The sequence below is a fragment of the Amphiprion ocellaris genome, chromosome 24 (genome assembly GCF_022539595.1).
Source record: "Amphiprion ocellaris isolate individual 3 ecotype Okinawa chromosome 24, ASM2253959v1, whole genome shotgun sequence".
Lineage (NCBI taxonomy): Eukaryota > Metazoa > Chordata > Actinopteri > Pomacentridae > Amphiprion > Amphiprion ocellaris.
Genome location: NC_072789.1, coordinates 17,690,600 through 17,713,538, shown reverse-complemented (window position 1 = coordinate 17,713,538; position 22,939 = coordinate 17,690,600). Strand labels below are relative to the sequence as shown.

The 22,939-nt window shown below is 42.6% G+C and overlaps 3 protein-coding genes across 11 annotated transcripts in view; 1 reads left to right on the top strand and 2 right to left on the bottom strand.

Annotated features, from left to right (window-relative positions):
* The first annotated feature begins 17 nt into the window (after positions 1-17).
* The window catches only part of LOC111587271 (zinc finger protein ZFMSA12A-like), a 36,612-nt gene continuing 13,690 nt past the window's right edge, over positions 18-22,939 (top strand). The window contains exons 1-12 of one of the 9 annotated variants that reach the window (XM_035942411.2): positions 18-440; positions 3,134-3,493; positions 4,522-4,637; positions 5,152-5,378; positions 15,855-16,057; positions 16,523-16,606; positions 19,776-19,871; positions 21,055-21,153; positions 21,390-21,531; positions 21,774-21,966; positions 22,212-22,258; positions 22,344-22,468. In XM_035942411.2, coding sequence (XP_035798304.1) covers positions 5,351-5,378; positions 15,855-16,057; positions 16,523-16,606; positions 19,776-19,871; positions 21,055-21,153; positions 21,390-21,531; positions 21,774-21,966; positions 22,212-22,258; positions 22,344-22,468 — 1,017 coding nt within the window. In that variant the 5' untranslated portion in view covers positions 18-440; positions 3,134-3,493; positions 4,522-4,637; positions 5,152-5,350. Of the gene's footprint in view, positions 441-3,133; positions 3,494-4,521; positions 4,638-5,151; positions 5,379-13,421; positions 13,568-15,854; positions 16,058-16,522; positions 16,607-19,775; positions 19,872-21,054; positions 21,154-21,389; positions 21,532-21,668; positions 21,967-22,211; positions 22,259-22,343; positions 22,469-22,939 lie in introns of those variants that run through there. The other 8 variants (XM_035942407.2, XM_035942405.2, XM_035942406.2 and 5 more) reach the window with 8 other exon arrangements.
* Positions 483-4,785, bottom strand: LOC111587276 (vesicle transport protein SFT2B-like). The gene is made up of 8 exons (XM_023297196.3): positions 4,374-4,785; positions 3,342-3,431; positions 2,808-2,893; positions 2,452-2,533; positions 2,286-2,321; positions 2,016-2,074; positions 1,063-1,092; positions 483-906 (listed from the first exon to the last, which is right to left on the bottom strand). The coding sequence occupies exons 1-8, from the start codon at positions 4,452-4,454 to the stop codon at positions 870-872; spliced, it is 501 nt and encodes a 166-aa protein (XP_023152964.1). The 5' UTR covers positions 4,455-4,785; the 3' UTR covers positions 483-869.
* On the bottom strand, positions 4,934-11,907 carry si:ch211-207l14.1 (histone H3.v1). Its single transcript, XM_023297195.3, has 4 exons — positions 11,280-11,907; positions 6,083-6,307; positions 5,913-6,011; positions 4,934-5,355 (listed from the first exon to the last, which is right to left on the bottom strand). The coding sequence occupies exons 1-4, from the start codon at positions 11,586-11,588 to the stop codon at positions 5,248-5,250; spliced, it is 741 nt and encodes a 246-aa protein (XP_023152963.1). The 5' UTR covers positions 11,589-11,907; the 3' UTR covers positions 4,934-5,247.

Here is a 22,939-nt window from a genome sequence, read left to right as displayed (position 1 = left end):
ATGTTCTCCAGATTTTCTCGTCTCACTGATCCCCATTGGAGGTTAATTTTAAAAGTCCTTGTTAAAGTCTTGAAGAGGCTCCAGGTGTGTTTTTAGAACTTATTAATTCAGAAAGGAACTTCCTGTGCCAGATGGTGTTAAAAATGACAAGAACATGAGAATAAACCAGCAGTAGAACCTTAAAAGTGTTTTAGCGGAGCCAGGAAGCCCGAAGAGGAATAGTTTAAACTGCAGTGAGGAACAGTTTAAACTGCAGTAAGAAATAGTTTAAACTGCAATTCTGAATGTGTTTCTGGTTTTTACTGAAGCTGCTCAGAAACAGAGACTTTAAGCTGATTCTCTAACATCAGATCTGACTGGAGGTTCTGTTTTATTCTCTGTAGAACTCTGCAGGTGTTCCATTGACCTGCTACTGGGACGCCCCCTGTTGGCTCCACCAGGTAAACTTAACGTTTTCTCTGGATGATAAAAGGCAGAAAATGTAGATTTAAAAGGAACATTTTTATTGACCGTCTTCAGCTCATGAATATTCATGTCAGTGTTTCAGCAGATCTGTCAGCTGGTAGAGAAATATTCACTGTTTCACTGTTTTCACTGTTCAGGTTAACCCAAACCTTCAGGTAGAAAGAGTTTAAAAACCTTAATGGTAGAGAAATATTCAACATTTCACTGTTCAGTTTAGAGTTAAAGTTAACCCTCAGGTAGGAAGAATTTAAAAACTTTCATGGTTTTCTGTATAAAACGTTCTGCTGTTAATGAACTCAGATCTACTGATGGAAGCAGAGAAATAAATAAAACCTAAAAAAACAAGGTAACAGTCCAGGTGCTGATTGGATGAACACGCTGCGTCCTGATTGGCCAGACAGACTCTACACACAGAGAGAGAATAACTTCAGAACGGCGTCTCTGAAAGACAAAAAGACTCAGATTAATTCACAGAAACATGGAGGACAGACAGCAGGAGGACAGGTAATGGGAGGACAGGTAATGGGAGGACAGGTAATGGGAGGACAGGTAATAGGAGGACAGACAGCAGGAGGACAAGTGTGTCTGGAATTTTACCTGGCGAAGGGGATGTATGACAGGCCGTACCTGAGAAACAGACAGACAGGTGACATCAGACATCCAGGGTTCTGGTCACATTAAACCTGTTTCCTGCAGACTGAAGTCATTGTATTTGGCCCCAAACATCTTAGAAAATTGCTTTCAAAGCATATAGTTCCTCTGGATGGCATTACATTGGCCTCCAGTACTACTGTGAGGAACCTCTGCGTTATCTTTGACCAGGACATGTCCTTTAACTCACACATAAAACAAATCTGTAGGACTTCCTTTTTCCACCTGAGAAATATTGTGAAAATCAGGAACATCCTGTCTCAGAGTGATGCAGAAAAACTAGTCCATGCATTTGTTACTTCTAGGCTTGACTACTGTAATTCCTTATTATCAGGTTGTCCCAATAGCTCTCTGAAACATCTACAGCTGATCCAAAACGCTGCAGCCAGAGTACTGACGGGAGTTAGCAAGAGAGATCATATTTCTCCTATATTGGTTTCTCTTCATTGGCTTCCTGTTAAATCTAGAATAGAATTCAAAATCCTTCTTCTGACATATAAAGCTCTTAATGCCAGAGCCGTACACCAGAACAGGAAACTATGGAACAGTTTACATGTTAGCTTCTGCTTTGTATGATTCATCTATCTGATCTCACATGTATCCAACTGTGTGTTATATGTTCCTGGTTCCCCACCCCCTCTACGTCTCTACTTCTGCCCCTCTACCCCTCTACCTCTCTACCCTTCTACCTCTCTACCTCTTCTGTCCCTCTCTACCCTCCTTCCAGCAGCAGATGGGTTCCCCCACATAAAGAGCCGGGTTCTGCTCCAAGTTTCTTCCTGTTAAAGGGAGTTTTTTCTCTACTGGTTCATATGGGTTCTGGAAAGCATCTTGAGACAATTTGACCTGTAATTGGCGCTATATAAATACGTGTACAGGTAGACAGGTGTGTGTTTTACCAGGTGAAGGCCACAAACTGCAGCACACAGAAGAGCAGAGCGAGTCCATAATTCTTCCACTGCAGAGAAACAATGACATGATTTAGACTGACATCAGACAGGTGTACAGGTGACATCAGACAGGTGTACAGGTGACATCAGACAGGTTTACAGGTGACATCAGACAGGTGTACAGGTGACATCAGACAGGTTTACAGGTGACATCAGACAGGTGTACAGGTGACATCAGACAGGTGTACAGGTGACATCAGAGAGGTGACGGTTTCTCACCCAGAGAGCAGCGCAGAGCGTCAACACCAGACACACCTGCAGAGACGTGATGCGTTCAGGTGAAAACTGGAATCTAAAGGTCTAGCAGCAGCTGCTACTCTAAGGTTCTCACCAGCAGCTGCTACTTTAAGGTTCTCACCAGCAGCTGCTACTTTAAGGTTCTCACCAGCATGATGGCGGTGGCTAGTGCTCTCTCTTTAGCACACATGGTCCTCAGCTGCCGGCTCGGTCCAATCAGGAACATGGTGCTGAAACACAGAACCACCAGAGGGCGATGTTCCCTTTAAAGTTACACTGCAGGGAATGATGGGTAATGTAGTTAGTTCATACATCACAACACTAACTTGGATCTGATTGGTTCTGGTTAGTACCTGGTTAATACCTGGTTAGTTCTGGTTAGTTCTAGTTGGTTCCTGGTTAGTTCTGATTGGTTGTGGTTGGTTCTAGTTAGTTCCTTGTTGGTTCTAGTTATGGTTGGTTCCTGGTTAGTTCTGGTTGGTTCTAGTTAGTTCTGGTTAGTACCTGGCCAGAGCGCAGATGTTTCCCACACTGTAGAGGACAGCAAACACAGCAAGACCAACACCTGGAATCCACAGCAGACAGGTACCCTGAGACAGATGGACAGGTGTTACCATGGCAACAGACGGAGCGGTTACCGTGGATACAGACAGACTGTTACTATAGAAACAGAGAAGCCATTACCTCGGATAACGACAGCGGGACAGAAAACGCTGAGACAGAAAAGACAGTCTGACAGGCAGGCTGTTGCCGTGGAAACAGAAGACAGCAAAGTTCCTGTTGCCATGGATACAGAGAGGAAACTAAAGACAGCGATTTTCTGTGTACAGGTGTGCTGTCACCACGGAAACACAGAGAAAGAGAAGACAGAAGCATTGTTGCCATGGCAACCTTGGACATGGGAGGTAAGACAGTTTGGACAGGTCGTTACCATGGAAACCAACAGAAGAAGAAACAAGATGGGTTGTTCAGTCAGAAGACAGATCAGACAGTTGCCATGGTAACAGATGGCGTGGCGTCGGAGCATCCTGAACTCACCAGGATGGAACTCAAAGCGCCCAAAACGAAACAGATCAGGAAACCCTTCATTCTGGTTCCCCAGGCCAGCGTCGACACCTGATTGGCTCTCTGGAGAGACGACATCACTATCATCATCATCATCATCATCATCATCATCATCGTGTTAGTAGGTCAGCGTTCACATTTATATTATTTATGTTTAGAATGTTTGTTGTATTGACATAATTTATTTTTATAGTACATTTATTGTATTCTATTTATGTATTTGTATTTACATCATTTATTTTTGTAAATAAATGATGTAAATATCTATTTATTATATTTACAGGGTTAGGTCATTAAAATTACAGTTTTCTTTAAACTGAATAATATAATAACAGTAATAATCCTCTCCTATTAAAGCCATTGTTCCATCTCTTTAATGTGTGAATTAAACCTGAGAGGATCTGGAACTAATATCTATACTTAGAGGATTTTTATGTTTTACATCTCTTGTTTCATCAGTACAAAGATATTATATATATACATATATACATATACATATATATGATAAAGGCAGAGAAACGCAGAAAACAGCACGGTTTAGGTTTGATAAAATGAATAATTCAACTTAGGTGTTTAATGGGAAGGGGTTTGATGTGAGTTAAACTTGAACATTTACTAATAATTTAACTTGTTAATTAGGCCGAATCAGCTGTTAATAGTTCCTGATTGAGGTGTTTCCATCCACCTGTTGATAACTTTGTGACAACCAGCTTAAAAGTTAAAAACGGGAAGATTCTCAGTGGACTTCTGCAGCGTCTGTTTTCCAGGTTTCTAAGCGGGTTTCTGAAGGTTTATTCTGGATGGACAGCGGAGATACTGATGTCTTCTGAAAGTAGAAATCCTCCTGGATCAGAACATGATCATTTAGTGTCCGTGTGTTCACATCTGACTGAGTTACGGGCCTTTTTGGACTCTAAAACCGGCTTCCCGACGGCGCTAACTAGTTTCCCGCTAACGAGCAGCAGGTAACATGCTAACATGCTAACATGCTAACAACAACAGCACCTCCAGGATGCCGCTCCCATCCGCGCTCCCGTCCGCGCTCCCGTCATCCTGCCCGCTCAGAACCCTCTTTAGTTTATCCATGAAGTCCAGACTCAGCCCTCCACAGTCTCCAGAACCTTCAGGTAAAGTAACTTTCGGGTATTTTCAGGTGTTCCACCGAAACAGAAGGCATCAACAGGTGCAGCACTTCCGCCTCAGTACCGCCTCTGACCACAACGGGCCCAAAGGAGGCGCTGTTTCCCCGCAGCTGATTTATTCATGCAGGTATTTTTATTTACAGGTGAGCACAGACAGGTGTACTGATGATAAACATGACGGAGTTATGGAATAAAAACAGACATCTATACGAGAATTAAATTACATCATTTAAAAAAATTAAGTTTTTTTTTAGATTTTTACCTTTTTTGCCCACATTTAACACCAGGATCATCTTCTAGACGATGTTCCTGCTGGTTCCTAACTCATTTTATAATCAGATGGAGCCTCAGAATAAGACGAGGTTCCTGCTGGTTCCTAATTTAGTTCAATAGTCAGAGAGCTTCAGAATAAGACGAGGTTCCTGCTGGTTTCACATTTATTTTAATAATCAGATGGAGCTTCAATGTTTCATTAAATGTGATTATTATTATATTTTACTGTAGATAGAAGCTGATTCTGAGTCAGCCAGGGGGAAGGACTGACAGAAAGAGAATAAAATCCAGGATTTATTACAGGAATCTTTCACTGCTTCCTCTACTAGTAGTTTAATGTGTTTCAACCTCTGGTTCCCAACCTTCAGGGGTCGCTGGGTCAGTCTGACGGGTCACCAGGTGAAGAACAAGTCTTTAGTTCATATAAACTGCCAGTGGTTCCAGGTGGGTCCAGGGGTCCAGCTTCAGGGCACCTTGACCCGGGTGGAGCTCCAGTAGACGGGCTGAGGGACCAACACCTGGACGTGACACGTTGGACATGACTGTTTCCTCCACAGCCACTCCTCGATGCACTGCAGAGACACATCACAGTCAGGTACACCTCCATGACACACCTGGACACCTTTAAAGGCACATTTACCTGCACAAAGTCACCTCACACCTGAAGAGGATCAGGTAGAGCAAACAGAGGCTCCCTGAGGGCTCAGGTGTGATCATCGGGTGATCTGGCCATGGTCTGACCTGTGTGTGTCAGGTTTATTACCTGAGTTTATCAGGTGTGTTACCTGTGTGTCAGGTGTGTTAGCTCTTTGTGGAAGGTGTGTTACTTTTTTGTGGAAGGTGTGTTAGCTCTTTGTGGAAGGTGTGTTACCTGTGTCTCTCAGGTATGTTATCTGTGTTTCTCAGGTGTGTTACCTGTGTGTCAGGTGTGTTAGCTCTTTGTGGAAGGTGTGTTACCTCTTTGTGGAAGGTGTGTTACCTCTTTGTGGAAGGTGTGTTACCTGTGTTTCTCAGGTGTGTTAGGTGTGTTAGCTCTTTGTGGAAGGTGTGTTACCTCTTTGTGGAAGGTGTGTTACCTCTTTGTGGAAGGTGTGTTACCTGTGTTTCTCAGGTGTGTTAGGTGTGTTACCTCTTTGTGGAAGGTGTGTGTACACTGCAGCTCTCTGGTGCCGCCGCTGCCTTGCTGTAAGTCGTTGTGACAGATCAGACAAACGCTGTAGGCGTCGCTCTGCAACACAAACAGGGTTTCTGGTCACAACGCGTCCTGTTGGATTAAAATCATCGTGTCTTTAAACCCACCAGAGACATGACGTTTCGTCTCCTGAACTGGCTCCGCCTCACGGAGGGCGTGGCCTCTGGGATTGTGGGTATGAGGGAGGGTCTTCGCTCAGCGGTGGGGGCGGTGGCTTCCTGTGGGGATGGAAGGAGGCGGCGGGAGGATGAACGATGCAGCAACACCTTCGCCGTTAACGGAGCCCGAGTGGACGAGTGCAGACGAGACAGCTGCATGGCAGAGAGCGTCGACTGGAAACACAATCAAGATTCATTTAGCTTTTAGACACATCAGAGGAATTTACAGGTGAATCACCAACACATGATGGTAAATATCATAAATAAAAGACCAAATATAACAACAGATTTCAAACAGCAAGACTCAGTAAAACCTGCAGTTTACAAATACAGTGAGTACAGATCTGTGAAGGATTGTGACTTCAATGAAACTGCATTATTCATGTAGAACAGCAGAATATTTCCTCTGATGATCAGAAACTCACTCTTTACAAAGACTGTATTTACAATTCAGAACCCAAGGTAGAACCTCAGAGAACCAAAGAGTACAGCTGTGATCCCAAACAGTCTGACTGATGAACATGGTTCTAAATGAGCTGAGAACAGCAGAACCTTCTCAGTCCTGGACCTATGGACTGGGTCTATCTATGTCTGCATCATGGCTTCACATGGAAAAGAACTGAACAGAGGAAGAGAAACATCTGACTGAGAGACTCGACAAAGATGGAAAAAGATCCAGGAAGATCAGTGAGACACTAAAAACCAGTGAAGCACAGAGTCAGCAGTAATCAGGAGGTCTAGGAGGAGTCATAGTACCACTAATCAGGAGGTCTAGAAGGAGTCATAGTACCACTAATCAGGAGGTCTAGAAGGAATCTTAGTACCACTAATCAGGAGGTCTAGAAGGAGTCTTAGTACCACTAATCAGGAGGTCTAGAAGGACTCGTAGAACCACTAATCAGGAGATCTAGAAGGAGTCATAGTACCACTAATCAGGAGGTCTAGAAGGAGTCATAGAACCACTAATCAGGAGTTCTAGAAGGAGTCATAGTACCACTAATCAGGAGGTATAGAAGGAGTCATAGTACCACTAATCAGGAGGTCTAGAAGGAGTCATAGCACCACTAATCAGGAGGTCTAGAAGGAGTCAGTTCCACTAATCAGGAGATCTAGAAGGAGTCATAGTACCACTAATCAGGAGGTCTAGAAGGAGTCATAGTACCACTAATCAGGAGGTCTAGAAGGAGTCATAGTACCACTAATCAGGAGGTCTAGAAGGAGTCATAGTACCACTAATCAGGAGGTCTAGAAGGAGTCATAGCACCACTAATCAGGAGGTCTAGAAGGAGTCATAGCACCACTAATCAGGAGGTCTAGAAGGAGTCATGGTACCACTAATCAGGAGGTCTAGAAGGAGTCATAGTTCCACTAATCAGGAGGTCTAGAAGGAGTCATAGTTCCACTAATCAGGAGGTCTAGAAGGAGTCATAGTTCCACTAATCAGAGCTCCTAAAATGACTCCACAGACAGTGAACTACTTTCTCCATCCAGCTGTAAAAACAGACGGCAGCTGCTTCAGACTTGGCTCAGGGGTTCTCCATGGAAACCAGAGTTAGTGTGAAGGAACAGTCAGAACATCAACCTCTATGGACGGACGACCAGAACTAAACCTAGTTGCTGCTCAGAACTAAACTTCCAGATGAAAGTTTGCTGAAGAACATGAAGAAGCCTGATGAATGCTTGAGAACATTCTTTGGTCAGATGAAGATCAATGAGTTGTGCTCAGATGGAGTCCAGATGTTTGGTGAGAACCTGACCAGGACTACCACAGTGGATGCAGAGTCCTGACAGTGAAGCACGGAGGTGGGTTTCTCCACTAGAACCGGGTGGAATCAGGACCTGGACAGTGTGAGTCCTGAAGCAGCAGAACCTTTGAGGTGTTCTTCAGAGAAAGGTAGAACAACAGAACCCCTCCAGCAAAGAGCAGCTGAAGAACACAGAGAAGATGTGAGCAGAGATGAGTGGATTCTGGTTCCTCCATGAGGAGGACTGAAGGAGGAACCAAAGAACCTCACCACTGAGTTCCTGCTGGGGAACCTGAATTTAATCTAGAATCTGAACTGTAGTTTGTAATCTGATACCAGAGACTCTACTGTTTGAACTAATCTGATTACTGTGAGGGGGGTACAAATTAGAATTACTGAACATTTAGATTGACTGAACTGAATAACTGAATAATAGAAGTGGGAAAGGTAAATAAATGTTAGTTTCAGTTATAAATATTAATAAAAATACTCATTATGGGCTACGCAGGACAGGAAAACAGTAAAATATGCGATGGTTTCACTGTTTTTTAGCTCATTGTTATCGTCTGAAATGTTTGCATACTCCTCTGCCTGTGATTAGCTTGATGGTTAAATAATCTGATCCCGTCAACACGAGTGTAAAAGCCTCATTAGAGGCTCTGAGGACACGGTTCTCTTTAGCACCCAACTAGAACAGAGTGGTCTGAGCCAACTGAGCCGCAGCTAAAAATGGAACATCTGATAGATCAGCTGCTGTGAAGGAACTCCACTGATCTCACTGACTTCAGTCCCGGAACTGCAGCTGAATCTGCTGGAAGGTAAACAGTCTGTTCCTTTACAGCAACCAGCAGCTACCCGACACTGAACTTCTGCTGAAGGTTTAGATGCTGAAGTCAGACCTTCTGCTGGGTTCTTTTGGTGAATTATCCATTTTAAGGACAGTTCTTCTCCCTACAAATGTTCCACCAAAACAATTGGCCATCAGTATTTAGAGGAGACACGTTGCTGCATTCTGCTCTTCCTCACAACAACATCTACAAACATCAGCTCCCATAACAACCACCAGCTCCCACAGGACAGAAAGGAAGACCTTCTGTTCTTCAGCTGGAGGGAAAATAATGAACAGTAATGGACCAAACTCATAGAAAACAGAGAGAAAGGTTTGTTTGTTTCTGCTGCCTCAAACAGTTCCAGTTTGGTGGTAAAACACCATTAAAATAATCTCAACAAATGGTCCACTAGTACAGCTGCATGCAAAATGATTCCTCCCTCTATGAGGCTGTATCTTCATCTATGAGGCTGTATCTTCATCTATGAGGCTGTATCTTCATCCCTGAGGCTGTATCTTCATCCATGAGGCTGTATCTTCATCTATGAGGCTGTATCTTCAGCCCCTACGAGGCTGTATCTTCATCTATGAGGCTGTATCTTCATCCCTGAGGCTGCATCTTCAGTTCCTATGAGGTTGTATCTTCAGCTCCTATGAGGTTTTATCTTCAGCTCCTACGAGGTTGTATCTTCAGCCCCTATGAGGCTGCATCTTCATCTATGAGGCTGTATCTTCATCCCTGAGGCTGTATCTTCAGTTCCTATGAGGTTGTATCTTCAGCCCTTATGAGGCTGTATCTTCAGCTATGAGGCTGTATCTTCAGCTCCTATGAGGCTGTATCTTCAGTTCCTATGAGGTTGTATCTTCAGCCCCTACGAGGCTGTATCTTCATCTATGAGGCTGTATCTTCATCCCTGAGGCTGTATCTTCAGTTCCTATGAGGCTGTATCTTCAGCCCCTATGAGGCTGTATATTCATCTATGAGGCTGTATCTTCCTCCATGAGGCTGTATCTTCATCTATGAGGCTGTATCTTCAGTTCCTATGAGGTTGTATCTTCAGCCCCTATGAGGCTGTATCTTCAGCCCCTATGAGGCTGTATCTTCATCTATGAGGCTGTATCTTCATCCCTGAGGCTGTATCTTCAGTTCCTATGAGGCTGTATCTTCAGCCCCATGAGGCTGTATATTCATCTATGAGGCTGTATCTTCATCCCTGAGGCTGTATCTTCATCTATGAGGCTGTATCTTCATCCCTGAGGCTGTATCTTCATCCATGAGGCTGTATCTTCATCTATGAGGCTGTATCTTCAGTTCCTATGAGGTTGTATCTTCAGCCCCTATGAGGCTGTATCTTCAGCTATGAGGCTGTATCTTCAGTTCCTATGAGGCTGTATCTTCAGCTCCTATGAGGCTGTATCTTCAGCTCCTATGAGGCTGTATCTTCAGCTCCTATGAGGCTGTATCTTCAGTTCCTATGAGGTTGTATCTTCAGCTCCTATGAGGTTTTATCTTCAGCTCCTACGAGGTTGTATCTTCAGCCCCTATGAGGCTGCATCTTCATCTATGAGGCTGTATCTTCATCCCTGAGGCTGTATCTTCAGTTCCTATGAGGTTGTATCTTCAGCCCTTATGAGGCTGTATCTTCAGCTATGAGGCTGTATCTTCAGCTCCTATGAGGCTGTATCTTCAGTTCCTATGAGGCTGTATCTTCAGCTCCTATGAGGCTGTATCTTCATCTATGAGGCTGTATCTTCATCTATGAGGCTGTATCTTCATCTATGAGGCTGTATCTTCAGCTCCTATGAGGCTGTATCTTCAGTTCCTATGAGGCTGTATCTTCAGTTCCTATGAGGCTGTATCTTCAGCTCCTATGAGGCTGTATCTTCAGCTCCTATGAGGCTGTATCTTCATCTATGAGGCTGTATCTTCAGCTATGAGGCTGTATCTTCAGCTCCTATGAGGCTGTATCTTCATCTATGAGGCTGTATCTTCAGCCCCTATGAGGCTGTATCTTCAGCTCTATGAGGCTGTATCTTCAGCTCCTATGAGGCTGTATCTTCAGGTCTATGAGGCTGTATCTTCAGCAGCCTTTAGCTCCAATGACCTGCTGTAGACGGAGGTATCGTCTCCAACAAGCTTCTGGCAGCTCATAGGGTGAAGATACAGCCTCATAGGAGGAGGATCATTCTGCAACCTGCTTTTTGTTAAAAAAAAGAAAAAAGTTTACATTGTGGATGGATTCTGAATTAAATCTTGATTTCTGCTTTGGTTTTTTATTCAATAAACTAACTGTTCTTCTCTGATTTAATCGTTTGCAGCTGTAATGTTGCTCATTATGCCAGAATGTCAGAAACATCAGGAGGTTGAATCATTTTACATGTAGCTGCTCTGGAGCTTCTGACGTTACCTCATCATCTTCCTCCTGGTTGGACACTGAAACTTTCTATTCTTTGTGAGCATTTGAAAAACTTCTGAGTTCTTCAGGTTCTGCTGATGGACCCTGTGGGAGGACTTTTAGATACCGTTCACACTGACGACTGTTTTTAAAGCGCTCTGGGTTGAGGTTCTTACCGGACATGGCAGTGACGCCCTGCGGTCGTTCTTCATCCGGACTGGAGGTTCTAAGCTTCTTCTGTTCTCAGGTCTTCCTCCCTCTGACTTCTCTTCCTCCTCCTCCTCTTCCTCAGTAGATTTCTTCTGAGGTTCTCCACCTCTGTACCGCTGCATCCAAGCGTTGAAGATCTTTGCATCTTCCTCCTCATCCTCCTCTTCCTCCTCATCCTCTTCTTCCTCCTCTTCCTCCCTTTCCTCCTCCTCCTCCTCTGGTAGCAGAGGGATTGGGTCAAAAAATACGTCAACTTCTTCTTTGTCTGGATCCATCAGAAGAAACTGTGGTGCTAACAGCTAATTAAGTTCAGCAACACTTTCTCCTGAGCTTCATGAAGCTAGGCTAAGCTAAAGAACTGCTAATTCACAGTGATGCTAACACGCTATTTAAATTACAGCAAATGAAGCCGGCTGGGTTACAGATGAGCAACAGGAGGTGGGATTAGCAGCTGATCCAGGTCTGATAGTCGATCTCTGAACATCCATCCAGATTCAGCACCGTCCTCTCAGAGGTTCTTCATCCACCTTCACCCAGTCCTCCTCGGTGGTTCTGCTCTTCTTCTTTCTGCTGCTGGTTGGCCTGCTGCTCTGAAGTTAATCCATTTACTGCAGGAGGAGCAGATTAAAGCTGATTACTGTCACTTCACTGCCTTCAGCTGTTAGCTGTAGAGTCATCTAATGAACAGAACCATTAGTCTGGACCTCATCAGATACAATCTAGAACACAATCCATTAACCTGGACCTCATCAGATCCAATCTAGAACACAATCTAAAACACAAACCATTAATATGGACTTCATCAGATCCAATCTAGAACACAATCTAGAAAAGAAACCATTAGTCTGGACCTCATCAGATACAATCTAAAACACAAACTAAAACACAATCCATTAATATGGACCTCATCAGATCCAATCTAGAACACAATCTAGAACACAAACCATTAGTCTGGACCTCATCAGATACAATCTAGAACACAATCTAGAACACAAACCATTAGTCTGGACCTCATCAGATACAATCTAAAACACAATCCATTAATATGGACCTCATCAGATCCAATCTAGAACACAAACCATTCGTCTGGACCTCATCAGATACAATCTAGAACACAATCTAGAACACAAACCATTAGTCTGGATCTCATCAGATCCAATCTAGAACACAATCTAGAACACAAACCATTAGTCTGGACCTCATCAGATACAATCTAAAACACAAACTAAAACACAATCCATTAATATGGACCTCATCAGATCCAATCTAGAACACAATCTAGAACACAAACCATTCGTCTGGACCTCATCAGATACAATCTAGAACACAAACCATTAGTCTGGACCTCATCAGATCCAATCTAGAACACAATCTAAAACACAATCCATTAATATGGACTTCATCTGATCCAATCTAGAACACAATCTAGAAAACAAACCATTAGTCTGGACCTCATCAAATCCAATCTAGAACACAATCTAGAACACAAACTATTAGTCTAAATATTAATATTATGTCTAAAATCTATTTAATATAGATCATAATTTATATCAACAATCAGGTTATAATTGATAATATCATGTCTAAAATCTTTTTAATATAGGTTAGAATTTATATAAAGAATCAGGTTATAATCTATTTAAAATACCAGATTAAAGTCTGTTGGTCAGCATTATTCAGTCATTTCTACTACAGCTGTCTTCAGGTTCAGTGTTCAGCTCAAAAGCACGTGAAGCTGTGGAGGGAATGGAACCACCGACCTGCAGTTAGTGGACAGACCGCTGCACCACCTGACCCTCTGTTAGCACAAACAAACAAACAAAACAGAGTTTTCAATTTATCAAAGGTGAATCTACAGTAATAAACTCAGAAAAATTCCACTAATTATGTAACTGCAGTGAAGAGTTTTTCAGTTCTGAAAGAGAATCTGAGCTGAAGGTGGAACATCTTCAGGATCCAGAGGAGAATGGGTTATTATTATTATTATTATAACAACAACAACAAGAACAACAATAACAATAATAATGATAATGATATTAATAATAAATAATTATTAATATTACGATGATGATAATGCGCCGCCACTGCGAGAACCGCCTGCTCTCTGCGCAGGCGCAGACCTGTTCTGTGTGCGGTCCCTTTAAGGGGGCGGAACCGCCTTTAGCTGTTCTGTAAACACTGTTAGCCGTTAGCCCCGCAGCTAACGGCAGGTTAACGGGGCTTTTACCGGGAGAACGGAGAGCGTGCAGGATGGGTACGTGATCACCGAGCCTCTTATTCTGTTCACCGGGTTTTAATCGGAACCTGTGTCCGTTCTGTTGGCCTGTTACCCAGCATTAGCCTGCTAGCTCCACTGGTCCAAACTCCAGGCAGGAAACATTCACTTTTAACAAACCAGCTCAGAAAAACAAACTTTAACAGTGCCTTTAATGCTGACAGATGATTGTAAGTTGGAGGCTGTTAAACTTCAATTCGGCGTATTTGTAAACACCAGAAAACAATTATTTTAATCAAAGTAAACTTGTTAGCATCAGATGCTAGCTACCGTTAGTGGGTATTTTAGCTGCTAACTATCAGTGTTTCTCATCTGTTAGCCTCAATATTAAAACTGCATTTATTTACCATTCATCACCAGTTAACCAGCACTGACCGAGCTGCAGACACCTGAAGACCAGACTCTAGTTAAAACTGAAGACTAGACTCGAGTTAAAACTGAAGACTAGACGCTAGTTAGAATGTCTATGTGACCTGAAGACTAGACTCTCATTAAAACTGAAGACTAGACTCTCATTAAAACTGAAGACTAGACTCTCATTAAAACTGAAGACTAGACTCTCATTAAAACTGAAGACTAGACTCTAGTTAAAACTGAAGACTCGACTCATTAAAACTGAAGACTCGACTCTAGTTAAAACTGAAGACTCGACTCTAGTTAAAACTTAAGACTATTCAATTAAATTTTGTTTATACAGCACCAATTACAGTCAAATTGTCTCAAGACGCTTTACAGAACCCATATGCCTGAACCCCAGAGCAGCCCTAAGGAGACAGTGGCAGGAAAACACCCTTTTAACAGGGAAAAAAACCTTGAGCAGAACTCAGCTCTTTATGTGGGGAACCCATCTGCTGCTGGGCAGACGGGTTGAGAGGGACAGAAGAGGTAGAGAGGTGGAGGGGTAGAGACTAGACTAGACTCGAGTTAAAACTGAAGACTAGATGCTAGTTAGGTTTAGTTAGTCTGGATTACTATCAGGTTAGTTAGTCTGGATTATTATCAGGTTAGTTTAGTTAGTCTGGATTACTATCAGGTTAGTTTAGTCTGGATTACTATCAGGTAAGTTTAGTTAGTCTGGATTATTACCAGGTTAGTTTAGTCTGGATTATTATCAGGTTAGTTTAGTTAGTCTGGATTATTATCAGGTCAGTTTAGTTAGTCTGGATTATTATCAGGTTAGTTTAGTCTGGATTATTATCAGGTTAGTACACTCTAAAAGTAGTACAAGAATATAAGTATCTGGGGATCATTATAGATTGTAAACTTACATTTAAATCCCAAGTTAAAAAAGTTACAAATAAACTAAAATTCATTATGGCAACCTTTAGGCAAATTCGAAGTAATCTAACGGCAGAGGCTGCCAAGACATATTTTTATTCGATGATTCTTTCGCATGTAAGATACTGCTTGACAAGCTGGAGTCGAACAAATAAAACAATTTTACAGTCAGTAGAAAAAATCTATAAACAGTCTCTCAAGGTGTTGGATAAAAAGCATAACTCCTATCATCACTGTCATATTCTCTCTAAGTATAAATTCTTTAGTTGGGAGAATATTATAAAGTTCTATGACATAGAATTTGTCTATAAAATAATTAATAATCTAGCGCCGCCTCCTCTGCAGCAATTTATCCATCTAAAAACAGGTAGAGCAACACGTTCTCAAAGCAGAGGAGACTGTAACATCCCCTATAGAGACTCCAGTATTGGTAAGTTGAGCCTCTCTGTGAGGGCAGCTGAAACATGGAACACTGTTCCATCAAACATTAGGAACTTATCAACTCTCAAATCCTTCAGTACAGCTCTCAAACTCTGGTTCCTGGACAATCAAACCTGCAGCCATAGCAAAGACATGTAGTGTATTAATCTAATGTTACTAATACCTATGTGTTGGGTTTTTTTTGTTTTTTTTCCCTATTATTAGTATTACTTTTTATTAAGGTCTGTGTATTGTTTGATTATGTCTTATCTTTGCTATCTGCATGTAAGTTTTTTCTTTTCAATCTACTGTCTACACTGTCTTTGCTTTTTAACCTTTTAACTTTTCTGTTGTGTGGCCTTGTCCTGTGTCATTTTAACACCTACCTGCCCTGGGACTACAGATGAAAATTAGCCCTCGAGGCTAAATCTGGCATATTTACATGTGGACATTTCTTGACTCATTGATTAATATGCACTGTCCCATCTTAAATAAATAAATAAATAAATAAAATAAATAGTTTAGTTAGTCTGACTCCAGATATTAAGTTCCAGTTCTTCCTCCTCAGCCTCCCCTCTTCCTCTCTCCTCCCTGCGCCTCCTCGTCCCTCCTCTCCGCCTGCTGACGGCTGCAATGTGGCAGGTTGCTCACCAACAGAGCGTGAAACGTTATGGGATGCTGGAGGATTTTGTTTCCATGGTTACCGATGCCATCCCCCAGCTGCTAACGGAGCGACAGAGGAATCTGCTGCTGCTGGCTCTGAGGGCCAAGGTGGGTATTTAACTAACTCACCAACTAACTCATTTACCAACCAACCAACTAACCAACTAACTCACTAGCCAACCAACTAACCAGTTAACTAACTAACTAACTAGCTAGCTGGCTACGTTGAAGTGAGAAATGAGCCCAGAGTCTTGAGAGTGTAAAAAAGGAATAAATGAAGTCACATCCGTCACGTTTTCTGAAAGTATATATTATAATAGTTACTAATTTATTCATAAAAACGACTTTAGATGATGATACATTGTTTTTGTCACGAGAGGTGAGAATAATCTCTCTAAAATGTAGAGAAGTATAAAAGCAACACCAGTAAATGGTAAACACGTCAGTTCCTGTTTCCAGCTTTGTTTTGGAAACGAAGAACATTTTCAAATCATGGAAATAAAAATGTTTATTAAACCAGATCACATGTAGAGGTTTCTGAGCTGAACGTGTTGGTCCTGACTAACTGTGTAGGTTCTTCAGGTGACCCTGTTGGATCCCGACTCACCTGCCGTCCACAAACACCTGGACAGGATCCGGTCTGTCTCCGGGGCAATGGTGAGGACCAACTCCACTGATTCCACATTTTGTCCTGTTAACTGTGTCCATATTACAGATAAGAACACAGAGTACATCATCATCATCACACAGAGTACATCATCATCACCACACAGAGTGCATCATCATCATCATCATCATCGTCACACAGAGTGCATCATCATCATCACACAGAGTACATCATCATCACACAGAGTACATCATCATCACCACACAGAGTGCATCATCATCATCATCGTCACACAGAGTGCATCATCATCATCACACAGAGTACATCATCATCATCATCACACAGAGTGCATCATCATAATCATAATCATCATCATCACACAGAGTACATCATCATCACACAGATTACGTCATCATCACACAGAGTCCATCATCATCATCATCATCGTCACACAGATTATATCATCATCACACGGAGTACATCATCATCATCATCACACAGAGTGCATCATCATAATCATCATCATCACACAGAGTCCATCATCATCACACAGATTACATCATCATCACACAGAGTGCATCGTCATCACCCAGATTACATCATCATCATCACACAGATTTCATCATCACACAGAATACATAATCATCACACAGAGTACATCATCATCATCATCATCATCACACAGATTACATCATCATCACACAGAGTCCTTCATCATCATCATCACACAGAGTGCATCATCATAATCATCATCATCACACAGAGTACATCATCATCATCACACAGATTACATAATCATCACACAGAGTGCATCATCATCATCATCATCGTCACACAGATTATATCATCATCACACGGAGTACATCATCATCATCATCACACAGAGTGCATCATCATAATCATCATCATCACACAGAGTCCATCATCATCACACAGATTTCATCATCACACAGATTACATAATCATCACACAGAGTACATCATCATCATCATCATCATCACACAGATTACATCATCATCACACAGAGTCCTTCATCATCTCACGGAGTACATCATCATCATCACAGAGTACATCATCATCATCACACAGCGTACACCATCATCATCACACACAATACATCATCATCACATGGAGTACATCATCATCACACAGAGTGCATCATCATCACACACAGTACATCATCATCATCACACAGAGTGCATCATCATCATTATCACACAGAGTGCATCATCATCACACAGAGTGCGTCATCATCATCATCACACAGAGTGCATCATCATCACACACAGTACATCATCATCATCACACAGAGTGCATCATCATCATCACACAGATTACATCATCATCACACAGAGTACATCATCATTAGAGGTCGACCGATATGGGATTTTTAAAGGTCAATGCCGATACCGATTTTTTAAAAAATTTTCAGCCAATGGCCGATATCTAAAGCCGATTGTAGAAGCTGATTTTTAAGGCCGATATCCTTTTTTTTTTTTTTTTTTTTTTAAGCACATCGATTACAAAAGGCAATTTAAACACTAAAAGGGTTAGGGTTAGGGTGCGCCAGGTGAAAGCGGGGGTGGGGGGCTGCTAGTATAATTAGATAATATAAACACACGGACGCTGGGTGTGAAGATGAGGGACGTGCAGCAGCCTCGTTCTGGGCATAGGCGCGCACCACACACACACACACAGTGCATCCACAGATTTACTTTCACTTTCTCGCTTGTATGCCTGAGGCTGACACTAAAACTTAAACAGCTAACTTTTACAGTTTGATGATCACACAGTAAAGACTTTTAAAGGCTAAATCAACATTGCATTTTCTCTCTTACCAAGAAACAAGTCTCTTATCTGTTGTTTTTACAAAATAAGCAGGTGTGGAGCGAGGCTTGTTGTTGCCTGGCTCACTCGCTCCCCTCATGCTCTGCTCATGCTCCGCTCTCTGAGTGCCGGGGGTCCTTCTAAGGGAAAAGCGGTCGCGGCAGCTGCCCGTACGGGTGCCTGATCACAAATCGGCTTTTTATTTGTAAAAATCGGCCGATGGCTGATTTTGGAAAAAGTCCATATATCGGCCCAAAACATCGGCCGGCCGATGTATCGGTGGACCTCTAATCATCATCATCATCATCACACAGAGTGCATCACCATCACAGAGAGTACATCATCATCATCACACAGATTACATCATCATCACACAGAGTACATCATCATCATCACACAGATTACATCATCATCACACAGAGTACATCATCATCATCATCACACAGAGTACATCATGATCACACAGAGTACATCATCATCATCATCACACAGAGTACATCATCATCATCATCACACAGAGTACATCATCATCATCATCACACAGATTACATCATCATCACACAGAGTACATCATCATCACACAGAGTACATCATCATCACACAGAGTACATCATCATCATCATCACACAGATTACATCATCATCACACAGAGTACATCATCATCACACAGAGTACATCATCATCACACAGATTACATCATCACACAGAGTACATCATCATCACACAGAGTACATCATCATCACCACACAGATTACATCATCATCACACAGAGTACATCATCATCACACAGAGTACATCATCATCACCACACAGATTACATCATCATCACAGAGTACATCATCATCATCATCATCATCATCATCACACAGAGTACATCATCATCATCATCACACAGATTACATAATCATCACACAGAGTACATCATCATCATCACGTAGATTCCTTCATCATCACACGGAGTACATCATCATCATCATAGAGTACATCATCATCATCACAGAGTACATCGTCACATAGAGTATATCAACAGAGAGTAGAGTTCACCTCACAGTAACCAGCATCCTTTCAGTAGAACAGCCTGTTTCCTCTGATGATCAGAAACTAATATTTAAGATTCAGGCTCCTCAGTAGAACCTAAGAGAACCAAAGTGAGTCCAGCTGTGATTCTAGTCAGTCTAACTGGTGAACATGGTTCTCAATGGTGACTGTTTTCTGCTGTTAGTGAGATTTCCAGCTTCTCTCTGAGCTCATTAAATACAGTATTAAAGGCTATTCTGTGACGTTGTTGAACAGCAACCTGAATGAGTGGATTCAGCTGTAAACATGTGACTGGGCTGCAGGGGATTCTAGGATATGGAGGATTAAAACATAGTGACATGGAGTTTCTGTCAGCAGCTGGACCAGGAGGTTGATGAACGTTGCTCTGCTCTGGTAACTCTCAGCAACAAACTGAAGCAGAGTCCAGCCGACACTCAGCGCCTCCTACAGGTCAGTGCTGCCCTGAACCCATTAACATGAACTACCAGTCCTCCATAAGCATTAACATGAACTACCAGTCCTCCATCAGCATTAACATGAAGTACCAGTCCTCCATCAGCATTAACATGAACTACCAGTCCTCCATCAGCATTAACATGAACTACCAGTCCTCCATCAGTATTAACATGAACTACCAGTCCTCCATCAGTATTAACATGAACTACCAGTCCTCCATCAGCATTAACATGAACTACCAGTCCTCCATCAGCATTAACATGAACTACCAGTCCTCCATCAGTATTAACATGAACTACCAGTCCTCCATCAGTATTAACATGAACTACCAGTCCTCCATCATCAGCATTACCATGAACTACCAGTCCTCCATCAGTATTAACATGAACTACCAGTCCTCAATCAGCATTAACATGAACTACCAGTCCTCCATCAGCATTAACATGAACTACCAGCCCTCCATAAGTATTAACATGAACTACCAGCTCTCCATAAGTATTAACATGAACTACCAGTCCTCCATCAGTATTAACATGAACTACCAGTCCTCCATCAGCATTAACATGAACTACCAGTCCTCCATCAGCATTAACATGAACTACCAGTCCTCCATCAGCATTAACATGAACTACCAGTCCTCCATCAGCATTAACATGAACTACCAGCCCTCCATAAGTATTAACATGAACTACCAGTCCTCCATCATCATTAACATGAACTACCAGTCCTCCATCAGTATTAACATGAACTACCAGCCCTCCATAAGTATTAACATGAACTACCAGTCCTCCATAAGTATTAACATGAACTACCAGTTCTCCATCATCATTAACATGAACTACCAGTCCTCCATAAGTATTAACATGAACTACCAGCCCTCCATAAGTATTAACATGAACTACCAGTCCTCCATCAGTATTAACATGATCTACCAGTCCTCCATCATCATTAGCATGAACTACCAGTCCTCCATCAGTATTAACATGAACTACCAGCCCTCCATAAGTATTAACATGAACTACCAGTCCTCCATCAGTATTAACATGAACTACCAGTCCTCCATCATCAGCATTAACGTGAACTACCAGTCCTCCATCAGCATTAACGTGAACTACCAGTCCTCCATCAGTATCGATATAAACTACCAGTCCCAGCAGTGTCTCTCTGTGTCCTCCAGGAGGTCTTCAACCAGAGCTTTGACTCGGCCCTCCAGTCCTTCATATCAGACTTCCTTTCCAGGATCGACCAGATGTTCCCCGTCCCAGACTTCAAGCAGGTGAATCCTTCCACCCAGAAGTAGGTCCTCATAGTGGGGTTCATCACCAGGTTTCAGATTCTCACTCTGATCTAATCTGGATAGAAATGCAGGAAACGGTAAAAAATCTGGATATTGATGCAGAGTCAGAACTGTAAGTTTTTATTTTTGGACCACATGATTAAAACTCAGTAATGTTATTATGCAAAGTAAATGAAACAGCAGCTGCTCTCTGTAACCTCATTCCTGTTGATCAGGCGGCCTCTTGGCTCAGTGCTGCCCCTGCTGGCCTGGATGACTGTCTGCAGGAGGCCGACAGGGAAGACCTGAGGGAGCTGCTGACCAATCAGAGCAGTTTAGCAGGACGAGCCACCACCACAGGTCGGAAATCACACACAGGTAACTGATCACACACAGGTAGGAAATCACACACAGGTAGGAAATCACACACAGGTAACTGATCACACACAGGTAATAATACCTGGTCACACAGAGGTAGTTCAGATGTTCTTGACTGATTCTGTTGTTACCTTCAGTTACCTGTGATGCTGAGAAGACCCTCCTGTCCGCCTGGTCCCACCCCCTTTTCACCAACCTGACCAATCCTGATCCTCCTACCGCTGACACTGTCATCCAATCAGACGGCCCGGTGCAGCTGGATGTGGAGCTGGTGAAGGTGGAGGTGGTGGTGATGACGGAGGACGAGCAGGACAATGTACAGGACGCTGTGATTGGTCAGAACGAGTCACCAGGGAGCCCAGAGATGCCCAATGAGAGCTCAGCAGCAGACAGTAACGGATGTCCAGTCACACATGTAGGCCTGGAGGAGGACAGGTGAGAGGTTTACTATAGTCCTGGAGGAGGACAGGTGAGAGGTTTACTGTATTACTGGAGGAGGACAGGTGAGAGGTTCACTGTAGTCCTGGAGGAGGACAGGTGAGAGGTTTACTGTAGTCCTGGAGGAGGACAGGTGAGAGGTTTACTGTAGTCCTGGAGGAGGACAGGTGAGAGGTTTACTGTAGTCCTGGAGGAGGACAGGTGAGAGGTTCACCTGGATACTAATCACTTTCTTCTGTCAGGTTGAAGGACTCACCTGGAAACTCTGCTGACCAATCCAAGGGTACAGGTAACACGCACACACGCACGCACGCACGCACGCACACACACACACACACGTGACCTGAATTAAAGCTTTTTTTCTGTCTTTCCAGTCAACCAATCAGATCATTCCTCCTCTGAGGTCACAGCCAACGCTCTGTACAGCATTTCCCATAATTCCCAGCGGGTGGCTCACAAGTGTCCTCAGTGTGGGAAATGTTTCATCTACCGCTCTCAGGTACTCACCTGTTCATGAGCCCAGGTGATCTGTGGTGTTTTATTCAGAATGATCAGAAAGAACATGTGTTTGTAGAAACTTTATTTAAACTGGTCAGAGACCTGACAACACAAACATTCACAACGACACAAAAACACACAAATAATAAACCAGTAGCGATTAAAACACAACAAATAGAAAACCAGTTTAGCTTCTACAGAAAAAAATTGAAACAGACAAAGCCACTATAAACGCCCTAACCCTGAACTCAGGTTTACTGAACACAGTCTGACCTGAAGACTGAGCTTTGATTTAGACACTTTTATATATTGTGTCATTTGGTTAAGGAGGATCAGCAAAATAACTTTCATTGTAAATACCTAATGTCTGTGCACATGACAATAAACCTCTGAATCTTGATGAATCAGGTTTGATTAATCAGGTTTGATTAATCAGGTTTGATTAATCAGGTTTGATTAATCAGGTTTCATA